Genomic DNA, 19,916 nt, shown 5'->3' with positions numbered 1-19,916 from the left:
ATTCAAGCACAGCTCGTTTATTAATTCGACTAATAAGTTAATAGCTAGTTCACATTGATATAATTCACATTCCACTTCATAGAATTATAGATGCTTTTAATCCAATCAAAGAAGGAGTTCAGATAAACCAACTGTTCAAGAAAAGACATTATTCCAAATATTATTTTTAATTTTTCTTTTCATTGATGTGAAAAGATGGCGCTAGTTGTCTTTTGCATCGCGCTAGAACAATGTTTTTTTGTAACTACTTAAGAAGGCTTGGCTTAGTAAAAATGTGATAGAAAACAATTTACACGATCTGACCAGCAGTACTCGATGATTTTAATTTAAAGTATCAAAACTACTGGGTAACCCCAAACATCAACACCAACCTTATATTGAGATATTCCGAATGTTTTTTTAAATAGCTTCTCTGTATTACTGAAAACATTTCTTGACCAATATATCTTTATTTATAATGAAACCATATCACACTTAACTACGTATTTCCTATTTAATCTGAACTACAAAGTTCTGAGCACAACTTCGTCGTCATTCAGACGCCATTTTTCACGAATCTTAATAAATATTTAAGATCTCGACCAATGGTATCGCGTCAAATCAAGGTCAAAGTTGTTTGTCTGTCTTTGTTCCTCTTGTGTTGAAACAGGCGATAGAAAAGTTCAAAAGGTTTTTAATCTTATCCGCTTTAATCTCTGAGCATCCTTTATAATAATTATCATTCATCACGTAAATTAATATATTTTTTTCTACTTTAAAACTAAAATATATTATAAAATTCACAACTTGTAACAAGTTTTTTCTATACGGATTTATTTTTAATACCTAATAAAATAACACGTAAAGTTTATATACTCTCGACAAAGTAAATAGCTTCGTTTTGATTTATAAATCACATATTATTTACTTCAATGATATATAACTTGGTTATTTATTTAATGTTGTATAATTTTTCGCCACATTACGCGCAGACATTTCAGGGTATGTTTGATAAATTTTTTTTTGATTATTAATAGATTTAAATATTTAGGACATTACTTGTTGGTAGGACTTTGCGAGCTCATCAGACATTCTAATTTCTTCTAACATTTATCGGTGGTAGGGAATTGTGCAAGCTCGTCTGGGTAGGTACTCCCACTCATCAGATATTCTACCGCGAAACAGCAGTACTTGATATTATTGTTCCGGTTTGAAGGGTGAGTGAATTACAGGCACAAGGGACACAGCATCTTAGTTCCCAAGATTGGTAGCGCATTGTCGATATAAGCGATGGTTAACATTTCTTACAATGCCAATGTCTATGGGCGTTAGGCGACCACTTACCATCAGGTGGCTCAAATGCTCGCTCGCCTTCTTATACAATAAAAAAACGCTTAATACAATAAAACGCTAAATAACAACACTTAGTATTGTTTTGTTCTGGTTTGAGTGAGACAGTGTGACTTGATCGCGACCCTTGTGCCTACAAGGGACATAACATCTTAGTTGCAAAGGTTAGGGGCGGTTTAGTGATCTAAGGAATGATGTCTATGGGCGTTGGTGACCACTTACCACCAGTGATAAAATACACTCAGGAAACTTATAAAGTAATTCTTCTATTTATGATAAAAGTGGTCAAAATTTGTAATTTTTGTGTTGATTTCAGGATTCAAGTTAAGGCGGAAAAGCTACCAACATACAGAGAGTATTAATGGATATAACCACAAATTACATAACTTAAGTTATAATTTAAATAAACATCGTAAAAACAATAACTTTGATTACGATTACAACTGGGATGACAATGAAGAAGCAGCTTTCAAACGGGATTATACTGAAATAACAATTACTGATAAATCAAATGTTACAACAGTTTATGATACAACAACAGCTATAGCGGACACAAATGTATCTGATATTATAAAAGTCGAAAATGATACACAATCAATATTAAATCTAAATATTACAGACACAGTTAATCCTGTAGCTAAAACTGAAGAAACATCTAAAACAATTGCGTCAACAGGTACAACTAGTTCTCCTGTCACACGGTTTACTTTTCCTGAAGAAACAGAGAAATTATTGGACGTATTCATAACGACACATAGCGGTGCCGATACAAGTTCGCCACCATCTCTCCATTTCGAAACTTACTTCCCTGGGAATACACAAGATTTTCTCGATCACAGTAAGCTTTTATTACTTATGTCGTATTTTATATTTAACATAATTTCATCGGACGGTAAAAGGTTATAACAGAATTCAATGTGCGCGTTTATTTCAATAAATACTCGAGTGATTGTTTTATTTACTAAAGTTATATATGTACTTAAGTATTTACCATTAATATAACCATGGAAACTATGTACAGTCATTTTTATTATATATATAAAAAAAAAAACAAAATACACATTACAAGTTTATAGCAAAAACACGCTAAAAGATTGTCCTGTGTCATTGTACCCAAGACGCTCGCACTATTACCTCTGCACCGCTAGACTCAGCCCAAGAGCTGTAAGCTACCCCTACGAATAAATAAGCGTCAGCTCTTGGGTCACCAGAAGTATGAATTCGTGAATTGTAATTATATTTTCTATATTAATATATCTTGGTTCTAACCATGTATAAGGCCACTGTCGCTTTGGGTTATTGCAATGATAGATGAGAGATTTCAATAGAAGTCATCCACACGGGCTTCAGCAAACATCAGTGATGCACTACAAAGGGCGGCAATCCCAACAGTATCCTGAATGCATCATTATCAGTGGCGTAACTATCGTAGGGCCAGGTGGTTTCCCAGTGCACCAGGGCCCCAAAGCAAAAGAAAAAAAGAAAAAAAATCTTGCGTGGACGAGGAATTCTGTTAAAAATAGTTTTTTTTGTCTTTATTGATCTCATCTGTATATAAATATTCTGTATTGTCATTTGCGTCGTTGTTTATTTATTACCATTTTATTTTATTAAACACATAGAGATTCTACCCCTCATAGAGACGACGTACGGATTTAGCCTACTAGGGATAAGTTGAACTGACTGTTTCCTATTCTTTTTCCTATCTATAATTTTGAAGGCCAATATAAGTTCAAGCTACGAGAAAGATATATGAGGGCCCGATTCCTTCCTTATGCACCGGGGCCCTTGTCGACCTAGCTACGCCACTGATCGTTATACTGTACGCCATATGTAATTGGCATAGACATACCCTCTAAACCAGCTGTACTCAATCCGCGGCCCGCCGGGCTTTTGTGGGTGACACTTGATGTTACATTTAAATTTCAAAAAAGGTTTTTATTAACACCTAAATCATTTGAATTAAACAACTGCTAGTGGTTGCAGACTGCAAAGTTTGAAACGTCATGAAATGATAAAAAAAAATTAAAATATACGCGATATCCGTTCATAGTTGTTCAATTTAATTTGTAACAATCCCTAAGAAATCATTGGTAACTGTGAATGTATGAATGCCTGTGAATGTCCCACTGCTGGGCTACCTCTCCCTTTTTGAGGAGAAGGTTTCGAGCTTATTCATTACGAAAATATTTTTTGTTTGCGGCCCGCGACACTACAGAAAAGGTGTACTCACTTTTCTTCCTCTACCCACAACATTATTAATGATTCTAACAAATTAGATTATTTGTTTAGTTGTATAGTTTTTATAACTAACTTGTTTTTCTTATATGTTAACAACTTTTTTTCTTAAATTAAATTTATAAAAGTCCCTAAGATCCTTACACGATATATGTGATATTCTCTAATGACAAATTCAAATGTAGTATTGTTTAAATCACTACTAAAAGAAAAACAGTTTTTTTGGATAAGTAGGCGGACGAGCATTAGGGCCACCTAATGTAATGTAAGTGGACATCAACGCACATAGACATTGGCATTGTAAGAAATGTTAACCATCGCTTACGTCGCCAATGCGCCACTAACCTTGGGAACAAAGATGTTATGTCCCTTGTGTCTGTAATTACACTGGCTCGCTCACCTTTCAAACCTTCCGGTTTACCAATTCACAATAATACCAAGTACTGCTGTTTTGCGGTAGAATATCTGATGAGTGGGCGGTACCTACCCAGACGAGCTTGCACAAACCCCTACCACCAGATAATATCTTTATAATATTCTCTTCCAGCTGTAACACGATCGACGACTACGAAAAACCCTTTCTACGAAGATATAAAAGAAATATCAAATGAGAAGGGACGATTCACGTCGAGTCTAATTGTTCTGTTCAAGATGTTGGTCCGAAAGAATCCGAACGAAATAATGCCTTTAATAGTAACGCTGAATTCAAGAATTCAAGTGTATGAAACGGATATTGCATTAACCATTAATAATTTTAGCCCGCTATTATTTGATATCCACAGATGCTGTCCACTGGATAGAAATATATTAATCTTAACGTCCTTACGTCCTTAATTTGTGTGTTCGTGTGTGTGTATGTGTGCTCGATGAAGAAAACCAGCATATATGTGACCTCCTTACGTGTGTATATCCGTAATTTCCGTAACAGCCTGTGAATGTCCCACTGCTGGGCTAAAGACCTCTCCTTTTTTGAGGAGACGGTTTGGAGCTTATTTCACCACGCTGCACCAATGCGGGTTGGTGGAATACACGTGTGTCAGAATTTCAATGAAATTATACACATGCAGGTTTCCTCGCGGAGTTTTCCTTCACCGTAAAGCACGACATGAATTATAATCACAAATTAAGCACATGAAAATTCTGTAGTGCTTGCCCGGGTTTGAAACCACGATCATCGTTTAAGATTTACGCGTTCTTACCACTGGGCCATCTCGCCTTTTTTTTGTGTTTATACGTGTGTGTGCTATTAACCAACGTCTAAAACTTCTGAAGCGGAGTAGGTCCTCACCTAGCAGTGGCAACTAACATTAGTATAAATAACAATTTTATAAAATTAATTTTTCATTTATTTTATTTTATTAAAATTGGAGCTTCCTAAGTTCCAAAAACAAGTTTGTCGTCATTCAAAAGACCATTTCTCACGAATCCACAATGAATACCATATCTACTTATACATGGTATAGACGTCGACCAATGTCATGCTGATTCCACTTATTATTTTATTCGCTGAAGTGGAAGTGGGCTGGTCATGTCTCCAAGAGCATCGATGGCCGATGGAACCGACACGTGTTAGAGTGGAGACCACGCTTAGGCAAACGTAGTGTAGGACGCCCTGTGACAAGATGGGCCGATGATTTAAAAAAGGTGGCAGGTACAGGATGGATGCGGACTGCCCAAAATCGGGATGGTTGATTTTCTATGGGCGGTACGTTCATTCAGCAGTGAACAGCGATAAGCTGAAAAAAAAAATTGATATGTCAATTTAAGGTTAAAATGTATTTATTTTATATCAAATTATTTCGTTACATAACAATATTGTTACAGATTGAACGACGAGGATAAAATGTTGATATTTGGAGGTATGGCTGCAGAAGTATTTCAAGCGATGCTTCAGATGCTAGGCTCTGAACCCACTGACGTCATGCAAGGTAACTATAACAGCTTCATTTATCCAGTGGCTTACAGAGCTGAAGATTGGAATGATACACAGTGTATTATTTGCTCCAAAACTAAGATTGAAACCATCTTACTGTTCGTAAATATTGGAACAATTGCTATTTTGTAATATGTATTTAGCTTTCAATCTATGAATTGATTGCAATATACCTTGTCCTTCAAACGTGGTGTGCAGAGGCATCTTACGGGCCGGCAAGGAGGCGGTTAGTACAGAGCATTCTTCTCGACTGTACTGGCCGTCGTCACGTTTGGACTCTACTACCACTTACCATCAGGTGGAAGAGACTCATTTGCCGAGAGCAAGTATATAAAAAAACATCTTAAATTAAAATAAATTTCAGATCATTTCAAATACGCGGAATACGCATTAGAAAACAAGCATACGGTTCTAAAGCGAGACGTCAATGGTCTAATAGATATTGTAGATACAGTATACATAGAAACAGATATAGATAACATTGCAAACCTTATGAGAGATATAAAAAGATATCCGAACGGTACAAAAACAGACGACGAGATCATAGAAGCAGCTATACAAGATTATATGTACGCGCCATTCAGAAGGATTCATGACACAGCTAGAGAGAAACTGCTAGTGGTCGAATTAAATAATGTTATCAAGCGCAGGTTATATCCTGGTGAAGATTTAGAAAATAAGCGACGTCAGAATATGTAATAATTATTATTATTTATTCAAGTAACAAAACTACAAAAAATATATAAATTAAACATTAATATCTACTACTTATATAATTTACTGGTCCAGCTGAAACTTTACAACAGCGGTTTATAAATATACAGTCTAATCTATTGGCAACCATGATTAGAATTTTGTTGGAGCTGGCCAGCACATGTGAACCAAGGGGACACACCTTTTTCGCATTAATACGTAAAAACAGTATATATTCGCTTCAGCAAGCATCCCTGAAGTACTACAGAAGCGAGGCAACTCCATCAGCAATCTAACGGCGTTTATTGTAATGGACACAAGAGCATTGTACGATTTTAATTTATAATTAGCCCACAAACTACGTATAAAAAGAGGTACAGTAAGCGCGGAATCATGTTTTAATAATGATAGTACTTTTCATTTATGTATTTAAATGGTTACATTGTTGATATATCTAAATAAATGAAATTTAACTGGCCGTCCGTAGTTTTCAGAAACCTTGTTTATAATATTTTTAAATTAATATCCTCCAGACCGATTTCGGCCACGGTGGCCAATCTCAAGAGAGATTAGACAACTACGCAGAGGATATTATAGTGCACAAGTGTGTGCGCAAACACAGGTGCACTCTCTATTCCCTAACTCTCATAATCCGATGGGATGGCAATCCGACACGATCGGAAAGAGTTCAGGCGCAGGACCAATGGATTTACGTGCTTTCTGAGGCACGGGATTGTACAGACTTCCAACTTCTACACTCCGGACTGCTACTGCGAATTTTCTGATAGAAGTACCCAATAACTTTTCACTGGCCCGACCCGGTAATTGAGCGCAGGACCTCCGGGTCTGTGAACTTACATCTAGCCACTAGACCAACGAGGCAGCAGCCGAAATGTATTAAGACCATATGATTATTTATTCTGTATTTAGTTTGACAAAATACAAATGACGAATTTTCATTTCACAAACAACTTTTGGATAAAATTATGAATTTAAAAAAACCATCATGTCAGATCAGAAACAAAATGTGAACGATAATAACTGCTAATGTTAAACAGTGACGCAATTATTAACGCCCGCCAACAAAGCGACAATTCTCTAGTTTGTAAAACATTTGAGTTGCACTAAAAAAAAATACACGATAAAATTAAACTTAAATGATTACAAAATTACAACATTTTAAACAAATTTAACGAATGATAACATTTAAAATTAAGACAAGACATTGTGTGAATAAAAATTCTGATACTTTTAAAATTTTATTATTATTATATAAATTATACAAATCGGTATCTACATCTTATATATTTAGGTATCGCAAGCTTGGCTTATAAAAGTTGTCTTATTATGTCCTATGTAAGTCGAATTAACGGTAACTGGGTAAGGCAGACCGCAGCCTTTCCCTTTAGTGTCAGAGCCATCAGTAATAAGACACCTTCCAATTGTTTGTTCTTGATAACTAGCTTTTATATGCGACATACACTCTTTATATAAAAATTCAGCATTACGTAGCAACTGATCGAGCTGAGATGGCCCAGTGACATGATGTTAATGTCCCACTGCTGGGCTGAGGCCTCCTCTCCCTTTTGAGGAGAAGGTTTGGAGCTTATTCCACCACGCTGCTCCAATGCCGGTTAGTAGAATACACATGTGGCAGAATTTCAATGAAATTAGACACATGCAGGTTTCCTACGATGTTTTCCTTCACCGTCAAGCACGAAATGAATTATAATCACAAATTGAGCACATGATAATTCAGTGATGCTTGCCCGGGTTTGAACCCACGGTCATCGGTTAAGATTCACGCGTTCCAACCACTAGGCCATCTTGGCTTTTTAAACAACTTTTCAAACAGCAATAAGTTTTGTTGTATTCAGGTTTGAATGGTAAGTCAGTGTTACTACAGGCGCAAGTCAACATCTTAGTTTCCAAAGTTGGTGGTGCTTTGGCTAAATTAATAGCACAGTTCCAGAAAACTTATCTCCATGGTAAACAGTAGAAATGGTAGATATGTAGAATATAACATAAATAAAATATTTTTTAATTCGATATTTTTATATCATATCTATTCTGTGTATTTTAATTTTGTTTTAATTTCATAGTCACGCTACTCGCTAGGCTACGCCTTAGGTAACAAACTGAAAACTTTCAAAATTAATCAAATGTATAGCTGTTATAAAAGAATTTTCATTGTGATATAAAAGTCGATTTACTACATAGCAATAAATATACTTTTTTGAAGTTAAATGCTTATTACGTTTTATAACGTGTACAGAGTTGCGCGCGCATTCGTTTTTATAATTTCAGACTATGTAAGTTAAATGCCGCGTTTGTATATCATATGGTCTCTTGTGTTGGGCGTCATCGAGACTTGCTTATTTACATTCTGTGAAGGTAAATGACTAAATATATATGTCTAAATATGTATTTTCAGGCAGGATAGATACATTTTATTGTATATACAGCCTTTTTTATAAAATACAAAATTAAAATAAAAAGAACAAAATACACATTACAAATTTAAAGCAAAAATACGCCGTCTAAAAGATTGTCCTGTGACATATATAAAAATAAATTATTATTATAATATAAGTACATTTTATTGTATTTATTATACTTAAGTTTAATTGGTGGAAAAGCTTACGGTCTGCCTTGTATAATAAAAAAATAATATATCCTTGGAAATTAATTCAGTTCTTTTAAAAGTCGACTTGAATTAATTATTTTTTAATTATGATCTAGAAATCTCGTATGTTTTCTTGTTTATAGCAAACGGATTTTCGAAATTGTATAACTTCGATTTTCACCAACATTAATGAGATGAATTATTAAAGAATTAAGCGTGACACGCAGTAGCGTTAGAAGTGTATTTCGTTCTTTTGCTTAATCATAATTATATAAAAAAATATTTCAATTGCAGGACAACAGTATGAAATTATGCCGCATTATATAAAAAAATCACAGACCCGGCCACAAAAATATAATCAAAATAGAAATCAAGAAATGTACAAACTCCGTAGTGCCAGAAAAAGTGACATATTTGATTACAATTATGAAGATTGGGAAGATAAAAAACCGGATTATTATAATTTCTTCATGAACACATCTGATGCGATGAACACACAGACACAAACAACACAAACAGCTAACACACTCACAACAACACAACACACCTCAAGTGATATAACTTCGCCAACTGAAGACAACAAACCAACTGAGACAGTACACAACACGACACTTGCAAAAAAGACAGAAACGCAACCTGAAACGGAAGTTACGTTCAGTGCTGTAACTACTCTTAGTTCAACTCCTTCCACTTCACAGATACCAGAATTTCCAGACCTCACTGAAGATATATTCCAACCAACAACAATGAGTGTACCAAGTGAGTTGTACAAGTTCTAATGAATAAATCTTCTGTTGTAACACAAATAGTACTTGAAATAAATGATAGAGCTTGTGAAGAGACTGCGGAAATGAGAAATGAGGAGAGATATGACTTATTTGATTGGGTGTATTATTCTTATTCGAATCAGAAAGGCAGTTGCGCTTCATCTTGGCAGATTGTTATGTCCTCCAGACCGATTTTGGTCACGGCGACCAATCTTAAGAGAGATTAGCTAACTGTGCATGATATATTATAGTGCACAAATGCCTGCGAAAACATAAGTGCACTCTGTATTCATTCACTCTCATAATCCAATGTGATAGTAATCCGACGCAGCTGGAGTTCAGATGCTGGACCAACGGCTTTACATGCTTTCTGAGGCACGGGAGTGTACACTGACTGAACCAGATTCTGTGACAGAAAAACCCAATAATAATATTTTTGGCCCGACCCGGGGCTTGAATCCAACACCTCGGAAAACTTGACCAACTCCTACTTATAACTACTTGGTGTACAGACTTAGTCTGTTTCAGCAACAACGAAACCCGTGAGAAATCCTATTGTTAATGAAATCATTCAAGTACAAAGAGAAACCCGTGGGGGTTATTTCACGTCGGGTTTGATCGTTTCGTTGAAAAAAATAACCGAAAAGAAATCTGAAGACCTAGAACCGCTCCTGACTGGGCTGCACAACGAAGTCTTAAGGTAAACATATTCTTTTAGAACACACTCTCACTCACCGCAAACGTTCGTGTAATGTCAGAAAGTGACGCGACATTGACCGTGATAATTAAACATTTCATCACACGCATCCATATAGTATATCACCATAAGTCGGTTGTCAACAATTCACGGGTGATTAATGAAGTGAGTTCTTACAGAATTACACGGCAGTTATTTATTTATTTTGCATTTATTTATAAAAACATTATAAATAACAAAATAAAAAAAGACTTAGACGGAACAAACTTCATTCCTACCACCAGGATGCTTTGATGTTCCTACATCTTTTCTGTCACGTACTTGCAAACTATGGAACCAACTTTCTTCTGCTATGTTCTCCCAAAATTACAACATGGAACTTCCAAAGGACATTTTACGGACGAACGGACAAACAGACAAACAAATGCAAATTTAATATTCCTATTCAAATATATACACGCAAACAGTTTCTTTTTATTTCTTTTTTTAATAGAAATGTTCTTATTTACTTTTGCCTATTTCTGGGTTGGTAAATTGCTATCCTTAACACAGGTTATGTAAATAAACATAACGAGATTACAGTCCTCCAATATAATATAAGCAAAAATCAAAATTGTTAGCACCCTTCCGTTAAAGCTTCTTACATGTAATGTTATACAATACATATGTACAATAGTCCAATTAAAAAGAAATTCAATCTACTGCAACTTGAATTATTCACCAGTATTTGCTTTGAGTCCTTAATTTAGAATTTTTAATTATATAGTAAAGTTAGTATCAGCCTCTGTATGTTCCTCTGCTGGGCTAATACCACGCTGCTCCAATACGGGTTAGTGGAATACACATGTGGCAGAATTTCAGTGAAATTAGACACATGCAGGCTACCTCACGACATTTTCCTTCACCGTCATGCACGAGATAAATTATAAACACAAATTAAGTACGTGAAAATTCAGTGGTGCTTGCCCGGGCTTGAAACCACGCTCATCGGTTAAGATAGACGCGTTCTAACCATTTGACCATCTCAGCTTTAATTATATTCATTTTATTAATTGCAGACTTAACAGTAAAGAAGAGCTGATGATGTTTGGATATGTAGTTTCAGAAACCCTCACTTCGATGGTACAACTCGCGAGTACATTCCCCGGAGACATTATAAAATGTAAGTTTCAATGTGGGTTGATGACGCCCTTCTAAACTGTCGTCACTGCGTTCAATCTTAAAGGAGACTAGCACAGCACATGTTATAGTGCTCACGTGTTTACACATTTTTCGTGAGTACCGCGGGACTCACACCATACCATTTTGTCTACTATTTTTGTCAGCTGTCTTCCTGTACATCCACTTCTCTTAATTATTGCAGCAGAAGCCACAAATGGAATGAGTGTTCTTCTAAATCGAAGAGAGGAACTGTCGCCAGACTGGAATGCTATCATGGACGTAGCTGATGCGATATTCATCGAAGATGATTTGCGTAACGTAGCGAATTTCCTAAGAGACGTCCAAAAGTACCCGAACACTACCAAAGCAGCTATCGATATAGCCCATGATGCGATTAGGGCGTTGATTATCATACCGTATGAGAGAATAGAAGGGACGGGTAAAGAGAAATTATTAATACAGGAAATAAAGAATGCTGTCAAGCACAGGGTGTACGAAGACAAGGATATTGGCCGACGACAGGTTGGCGGCGCAGCTGAAGGTAACTGAGAAAGTCGTCAAACTGATTGAAATTTCAACAAAAGACATAATTTGATACATCAAATGGTTATTTTTTGTTTAGGTAGGCAGACTGGTGAGTAGGCCGTCTGACTGTAAGAAATACTGTTAAAAATATTAAGCATCTTTTTGCTTTGTTTTACTGGTGGTAGGGCTTTGGGCAAGTTCGCCTGGGTAGGTACTACCCACTCATCAGATATTCTACCGTGAAACAGCAATACTTCTTATCGTTGTGTTCCGGTTTGAAGAGTGAGTGAGTAAGTGTAATTACAGGCACAAGGGACATAACATCTTAGTTCCCAAGAATGGTGGCACATTGGCGATTTAATTGGTAATTAACATTTCTTACAATGCTAATGTCTATGGGCGTTGGTTTAGTTGGCGTTTTCACTAACCATCAGGTGGGCTACATGCTCGTCCGCCTTCTTATTATATAAAATTTATTATTATTATTATATAAATCTTATATGAAACTAACGCTTTGTTGGATTACAGGTTTTTCCCAAGTCAATATAAAGTATATTTATTTCATCTTCTAGTATGTGAATGAACATTTATATACTTTTCAAGCTAGGTGCATTGTTCCTCTAACATTAATTTATCTAGAAATTTCTACCGTGAAAGCATTTCTTTAAGTATTTCCACAAAGGATACAAAGGATCTCTAATACACAATAAAGCTATAAAAAAGACTGTGGGTGACAAAAAATAAGTAACATAACACGAAAATGCATTTATTTTTAATATGTATATCGTAATAAAATCGACTTTCACGCGGATGACGTGACGGGCACCAGCTGGTCAAATAATATCTAAATGTTTAAACATATCTTAGTGTTTTTTTTTATTTAATCCTCATTGCACTTAATAATACCAAGACGAGATAATTATGAATGAATATTACCCTTTAACTAAGCAATAAAAATTTCAGAACGGAAACTATCAACAAAAAAATACACGAAGGAAGTAGAAAAATTCATTTTCCGAACAAAAACCACCACCCAACCAACATCATCCACTGTGTACACGGAGTATGTGAGAAACGCGACGATAATATCAAGACTGAAGCGCAAAATGAGATTGTACAAGGAGAAGTTCAGATTGATCAATAAGAAGGAAAGAGGATCGAGCAGAAGAGGACCAACGACCACCAAAACAACAACGACATCCGCACCACCGATGCACAAAAGCAATTACTACATACGAAAATACGTTAAAAAAGACCTTTATAAAATGACAACAACGACGAAAAAAACGACAGTATACAAAATCAGATACTACGGTAAAATAAGAAAGTTCAATATTAATAGCGATACGCAAAGTGGTTTTACAAATAAAGATATACATTACGGAAGCGATATCGAAGGATACTATTCGGATACTGAATATAACAACGATAATATACAAACAGACGTGAGCTCAGAAACGGAACAATCTAAGCACAGGCAAGACTTTGAAACGGACAATGTAGCTCAAATGAAACCACTGTTTGAAGATTCTAATAAGAAAATTGATAATAGACTCTATACAAGAACTGACCCCACCACTATTCTAGATGTCAGTAATGTGAATACTGATAAGTATTTAAAGACTAAAATTAATAAACTAACAAATTCAGAAACAGATGTCGCTGATGAGGATTATTTAAAAGCTAACATTAATAACGCAATGTTTCATAAAGGTAACCTCAAAACTATAAACAACAAGAGAAGGTTCCTTACGGATGTGAAAGATATATATGATAGTGATATTGATTACGAAGTTGAACTCAAAAGAAATATATATAAAGTGATGATTAATCCTAAATTGTGAAATAAAATTGTATTTATCATAAGAGTTAAAGTTTTAATGGAACATGTTTTACGGTCGTGGCTTGTAGCGTTGCCCTTTTGTATAAATCACAGTAGACACATAATGATAATGTCCTCCAGACCGATTTCGGCTACGGCGGCCAATCTCAAGAGAGATTAGCCAACTACGCAAGAGATATTATAGTGCACCTATGTTTGCGCACACACTTGTGCACCATAATATGTCCTGCACATGGCTAATCTCGCTTGAGATTGGCCGCAGTGGCCGTAATCGGTCTGGAGGACATTATTATTTTTATTATTACAATGGAAACCAGACAGCTGATATCCTACATTCACTATGTAGTAAATTCTTTTGTAAATACATACTTACATAGATAATAACACCCAGACTCAGGACAAACAGACATGTTCATGCACACTAATACCTGTCCTGGGTGGGTATCGAACTCATATATAATATCTATCAACCACGCTAACCAGCCCGTCAAAAGATTCCAAACTAACATTGTCTGTCTCTTACGCTTTAACGGCTAAACCAGTGAATGGATTTAAATTAAATTATATATATACATAAAATATATATAAACCCTCCCCCCCCCCCCCTAACACGCGTATGTAAAACTACTGCTTCTAGTCAGTAGTTAGTTATGAAAACACTTATTGAAATCACATAAAGTGGAATTAAAACTTGCCTAATAGACGTATTCGACTGCATTAAAAACAATATAAAATAAAATAATAATAAAATGCCTTTTTATTTCCTTTCAAAACTACTAGCAGTACATAACCAAAGTAACTAATAACTATAATCGTTATACTTCTCTTATTTTATCTTTAAATTAAAAAACAATCGAAAAAAGCTACACCTAGAACACCGAAAGTCCGAATATTGTCACTTTGGACTATAGACCAACTATATAAAATTCCTGCACCGCTTGATTATCTTCTACACCAATAGTTAACCACTTTTCGTTAAGTCTTCAGCGGTTTCAGCTAAAATGGAACCTGAAACAAATCCTCTTGTTGATGAAATCATTCAAGTACTAAGAGAAATTTTGTACTGGTGGTAGGGCTTTGTGCAAGCTCGTCTGGGTAGGTACCACCCACTCATCAGATATTCTACCGCAAAACAGCAATACTTGATATTGTTGTGTTCCGGTTTGAAGGGTGAGTGAGCCAGTGTAATTACAGGCACAAGGGACATAAAATCTTAGTTCCCAAGGTTGGTGGCGCATTGGATATGTAAGCGATGGTTGACATTTCTTACAATGCCAATGTCTAAGAGCGTTGGTGACCACTTACCATCAGGTGGCCCATATGCTCGTCCGCCTTCCTTTTCTATAAAAAAAAAAAAAAAAAGACTCCGGTTCTTTTCCGGATAATCTCATTTCTGATCTTATCCTTCAAAGATACTCCGAGCATAGCTCGCTCCATAGCACGCTGAGCGACTTTGAATTTGTGGACTAGTCCCGCAGTTAGTGTCCACGTTTCAGCACCGTATGTCATGGCAGGTAAGACGCGGTATAGACGACTTGAGGACTTGACGAAGGTTGCCAAATGCTGCCCATCCCAAGCGAATTCTTTGATCGGCTTCCTTCTCGAAGTTGTTCCTACCGACTTGTATTATCTGTCCTAGGTAGGTATATTCACTAACAACTTCGAGAGGTTTCCCCTCGACGTATATCGGTCCCGGCACGACATGCCTATTGAACATGACCTTGGTCTTGTCCAAGTTCATACCGAGACCGACACACCGGGAAGACTCGCCTAGGCTACGCAGCATTTCGGTGAGTTGTTCCAGTGACTCTGCTATGATGACGATATCGTCGGCAAATCGAAGGTGTGAGATGTACTCGCCGTTTACATTGACTCCATACCTAGTCCAATCCAGCGTTTTGAAAACGTCTTCCAACGCGTTGGTGAACAGTTTCGGGGATATTACATCCCCCTGTCTCACCCCTCTGCGCAGTTGGATCGCCTTCGTCTTACAGTACTGGATGTGGACAGCCATTGTAGCGGTGTTGTACAGACATCTCAGTACCTCGATATATCTCCAGTCGATATGACATCTCTGCAATGAGTCGAGCACTGCCCAGGTTTCGATGGAGTCGAAGGCTTTCTCGTAGTCCACAAATACCATACACAGCGGCTGATTATACTCTTCGGTCCTCTGCACAAATTGCCGAACAGTATGGATGTGGTCCACGGTGCTGCAGCCTAATCGAAAAAAAATAATATGTATTACTAACAATAAAGAAGAGATGGCCTAGTGGTAAGACCGCGTGAATCTTAACCGATCGTGGGTTCAAACCCGGGCAAACACCAATGAATTTTCATGTGCTTAATTTGTAATTATAATTCACCTCGTGCTTTCAGTGGCGTAGCTAGGTAACCAAGGGCCCTGGGGCAAATTAAAAAATGAGACCCCCTGCTAAGTAAGCTGATTAGGTTTTATCAAATAAAAATATGATATATACAATATACAAATACTTTAAAAATGCTAAGCTACTTAAGCTCTTTTTTGTGCACTGCAGAATGACAGATAATAAAAATATCAAACAGTAACGACATAAATTACAATTAATACTTGGTGTAGGTTTGGCTAATAAAACGAAATAGAAAAGATTCAAGGGTTTATTACTCATGATTAAAGTGGGGTTGCAACCTGTCATATTTATTTTGAAAATGGGAGAAATTTCCAAAAGATTCAGTTCGATCGAGATTTCTGGTAAGGATTCGAGGGCCCCCTGAGCTTGAGGGCCCCGGGGCACTGCCCCGCTTAGCCCCTAGGTAGCTACGCCACTGCGTGCTTTACGGTGAAGGAAAACATCGTGAGAAAACCTGCATGTGTCTAATTTCACTGAAATGTGTATTCCGTGCATAGCGTGGTGGAATAAACTCCAAATCTTCTCCTCTGAAAGAGAAAGGAGGCCTTAGCCTAGCAGTGGGACATTCACAGGCTATTACTAAACTAATAATTGATTTTTGCATCTTTATATTAATATATGAAGAGAACTCTTTGTATCTCTTTTTAAAAAAAATTGCGCGCAAGTAGGGTTGTGAAATTTGGTATAATTAAAGTTTATATGGAGAAGAAATGCAGAAAATTATAATTTATGTACGTTTATGTTATATATACGTTATACTACATAACATAACACATTTCTGGTTTTCGTTCATACTATTAATTTCATAAACATAGTCTATCGTTGGTTGTCAAACGTTTTTTGACATTTCACTGCGCTTACTTCATTTTTCTACTTGATTTTTCACTAGTTTATTTATTACTATATTATTTATACTCTATTATTGCCTTAAGATGAATATCTAGAATTATTGACAAAAGTTTAAAGCGAATAAATGGAATTGAATTGGAATTGAATTATACTTTATTGTACACCACAAATAGAAAAAAAATACATAACAGCCTACATAAAAGTAGTATACAACTTTGGCGACTTTATCGCTACATAGCGATCTCTTCCAGGCAATCAACGGTGAAAGTAATAACTCATAGGATATGAGGTAGGTGGTCCTGTAATAATAAATAAAATCACATTATTGTATAATTAAAAAAAACTAATAAATAAATGGTTTACTTTTTTATTGCCATACCGACCTTTCATCATCTGTAAATCAGATATTTAGATATTTAGGTATTAATATATATATTGCTATTCTGTAAGAACTCATTTATGGTGATACTCTATATTGATGCGTGTAATGATACAGTAACAGCCTATTAATGTCCCATTGCTGGGCTAAATCCTCCTTATTGCACCACGCTGCTCCAATGCGGGTTGGTAGAATACACATGTGGTATAATTTCAATGAAATTAGACACATGCAGGTTTCCTCATGATGTTTTCCTTCACCGTCAAGCACGAGATGAATTATAATCACAAATTAAGTACATTATGACTTATGTAGACACTGTAACGCAGCATCTGAAACTATTCAACACATAACGGGGGCTTGCAAATCTCTCGCGCTGACCGATTATAAGCATCGACATGATCAAGTGGCTGCAATCATACACCAACATCTAGCATACAAATATAAACGTATAACAGAAATAAATCCATATTACAAATATAAACCGAAAAGTGTATTAGACAACAGAAACCACAAAATCTACTGGGATAGAACAATAATAACTGACAAAACTATCTGTTATAATAGACCAGATATTACCGTTCATGATAAAATCAATAGAATCGTTTATCTTATCGATATAGCCGTTCCTAATTCACATAACATACAAACCACAATATCTGAAAAGTTAAGTAAATATCAATATCTCGCCATAAAATTAAAACGCAATGGAAAGCACAAACAGTACACATAGTCCCAATAGTCCTATCATCCACAGGTATCGTGCCAAAATCTTTGACACAAAGTCTGAACACCTTACAAATGCCAACATATGTCCTCCATATACTTCAAAAAGCCGTAATCCTTAACACCTGTCGTATTACTCGAAAGTTTATATCATCATCCACTTTATCATCAACGTTTTTAATTTAAGCAACACTCCTTAACGCTTGACTGCAGCCCGCGTTTTAGGTTTAAACCCTTCGAAAGAAGAGAAACTTTAAAAGTTAAATAGAAATAATAATAATAATATAATTTATTTTGACCAAACAGGGATCATAAATACAAATAAATAGTAAAAAGACAAAAATTACAATAATAATATTTTACATGTTATAAATTAGATTAAATTAATTCGAATTTGAAAATTTGAATTAAATCAAATCAATTCAAACAAACACACTAATCAAAAGAAATCAATCACATTAAATTATATTAAATGAGACTAAATCAAATATATAAAATAAAATTAAATTAAATTACATTAAATTAAATTCCGTTAAATTAAATCAAAAATAAATTTAAATTAAACAATGTCATGAATGTAATTTATGTCAATTCACACATTAATTTTCATTATTAGTCAGTACATGAATCATATTGCAATGATTCAAGTACTGACAGTCAAATCTGCATGCGAACATTTTTAGGATGGTGTTGGAGCTGCCGTGAACCCTGCGCAAAAGAGATGTATATCGCTTACGCTTGGTTGCATAAAAACAATCGATTCGTAAATCTGCGAACATCCCTGATGCACTACAGTACCGCGGCAGCCCCTAAACGCGTTATTATACTGGACACGAAGTGCTCTGAACTGTTTCTGCGTATATGTTACCCACAGGCTGCACGTGTAAAAGTTTGTACAAAATGCTTTGAATAAGGTGATTTTGACAGAAGCTGAGCATCGTGCAAACCTGCGAGCAATCATATTGGCTCTGACAGATAAAGCCCTTCGTTTCCTCTCTATATCCGTGTCGTCTTTCAAGTCAGAGGTCACTATATGTGAAAGATATTTGAATCGATGAATCCTACTTAATTCAACATTGTTCAATCGGATGGGTGGAACAGAGTCCGGACAACCCCGTCCCTAGGCCCGAAAGATCATTTATTATTAGACGGGCAAATGGGCTACCTGATGTTAAGCGCTCACCACCGCCCATAGACATTGGCGATGTAAGAAATATTAACCATCTCTTATATCGCTAATGTGCTACCAACCTTGGGAACGAAAATGTTACGTCACTTGTGCCTGTACACCGGCTCAGTCAACTGTCAAACTGGAACGCAACAATACTAAATATTGCTGTTTAGCATTAGCAATATCTGATGAGTACCCAGTAATTACAAACTATAACCTTTTTTTATAAAATACGAAGGCAGACGAGCATATTAGCCACCTGATGGTAAATGGTCACCAACGCCCATAGACATTGGCATTGTAAGAAATGTTAACCATCGCTTACATCGCCAATGCGCTACCAATCTTAGGAACTAAGATGCTGTGTCCCTTGTGCCTGTAATTACACTGGCTCACTCACCCTTCAAACCGGAACAATAATATCAAGTACTGCTGTTTAGCGGTAGAATATCTGATGTGTGGGTGGTACCTACCCAGACGAGTAATCTATAAGCTAACAAATACAGAAACAGATGTAGATGATGAAGATTATTTAAAAGCAAATTAATAACGCAATGTTCCATAAAGATAACTCAAAAACTTTAAATGA

The 19,916-nt window shown here is 36.0% G+C and overlaps 2 protein-coding genes across 2 annotated transcripts; both read left to right on the top strand.

The window, feature by feature from the left end:
- The first annotated feature begins 845 nt into the window (after positions 1–845).
- Positions 846–6,671, top strand: LOC126780009 (uncharacterized). The gene is made up of 5 exons (XM_050504249.1): positions 846–981; positions 1,646–2,167; positions 4,115–4,286; positions 5,392–5,495; positions 5,865–6,671. Exons 1-5 carry the CDS (start codon positions 912–914, stop codon positions 6,197–6,199), a joined length of 1,203 nt encoding a protein of 400 aa, XP_050360206.1. The 5' UTR covers positions 846–911; the 3' UTR covers positions 6,200–6,671.
- Positions 6,672–8,448: 1,777 nt separating this feature from the next.
- Positions 8,449–13,833, top strand: LOC126779929 (uncharacterized). Its single transcript, XM_050504132.1, has 6 exons — positions 8,449–8,587; positions 9,114–9,578; positions 10,115–10,286; positions 11,342–11,445; positions 11,647–11,985; positions 12,933–13,833. The coding sequence occupies exons 1-6, from the start codon at positions 8,515–8,517 to the stop codon at positions 13,811–13,813; spliced, it is 2,034 nt and encodes a 677-aa protein (XP_050360089.1). The 5' UTR covers positions 8,449–8,514; the 3' UTR covers positions 13,814–13,833.
- Positions 13,834–19,916: the final 6,083 nt, after the last annotated feature.

This window comes from Nymphalis io, chromosome 30 (genome assembly GCF_905147045.1).
Source record: "Nymphalis io chromosome 30, ilAglIoxx1.1, whole genome shotgun sequence".
NCBI classification, from domain to species: domain Eukaryota; kingdom Metazoa; phylum Arthropoda; class Insecta; order Lepidoptera; family Nymphalidae; genus Nymphalis; species Nymphalis io.
The sequence above is the reverse complement of the archived record's forward strand: the minus strand, read 5'-3'. Positions and strand labels throughout refer to the sequence as shown.

What these genes read in the sequence shown, in the direction of transcription:
- LOC126779929 (XM_050504132.1), top strand. Translation starts at nt 8,515, where the DNA reads ATGCCGCGTTTGTATATCATATGGTCTCTTGTGTTGGGCGTCATCGAG. An exon ending in CTTATTTACATTCTGTGAAG is followed by an intron (nt 8,588 to 9,113) that starts GTAAATGACTAA and finishes TTTCAATTGCAG; the next exon opens with GACAACAGTATGAAATTATG. An exon ending in GGTTGGCGGCGCAGCTGAAG is followed by an intron (nt 11,986 to 12,932) that starts GTAACTGAGAAA and finishes TAAAAATTTCAG; the next exon opens with AACGGAAACTATCAACAAAA.
- LOC126780009 (XM_050504249.1), top strand. Translation starts at nt 912, where the DNA reads ATGATATATAACTTGGTTATTTATTTAATGTTGTATAATTTTTCGCCA. An exon ending in TTACGCGCAGACATTTCAGG is followed by an intron (nt 982 to 1,645) that starts GTATGTTTGATA and finishes TGTTGATTTCAG; the next exon opens with GATTCAAGTTAAGGCGGAAA. An exon ending in ACCCACTGACGTCATGCAAG is followed by an intron (nt 5,496 to 5,864) that starts GTAACTATAACA and finishes AATAAATTTCAG; the next exon opens with ATCATTTCAAATACGCGGAA.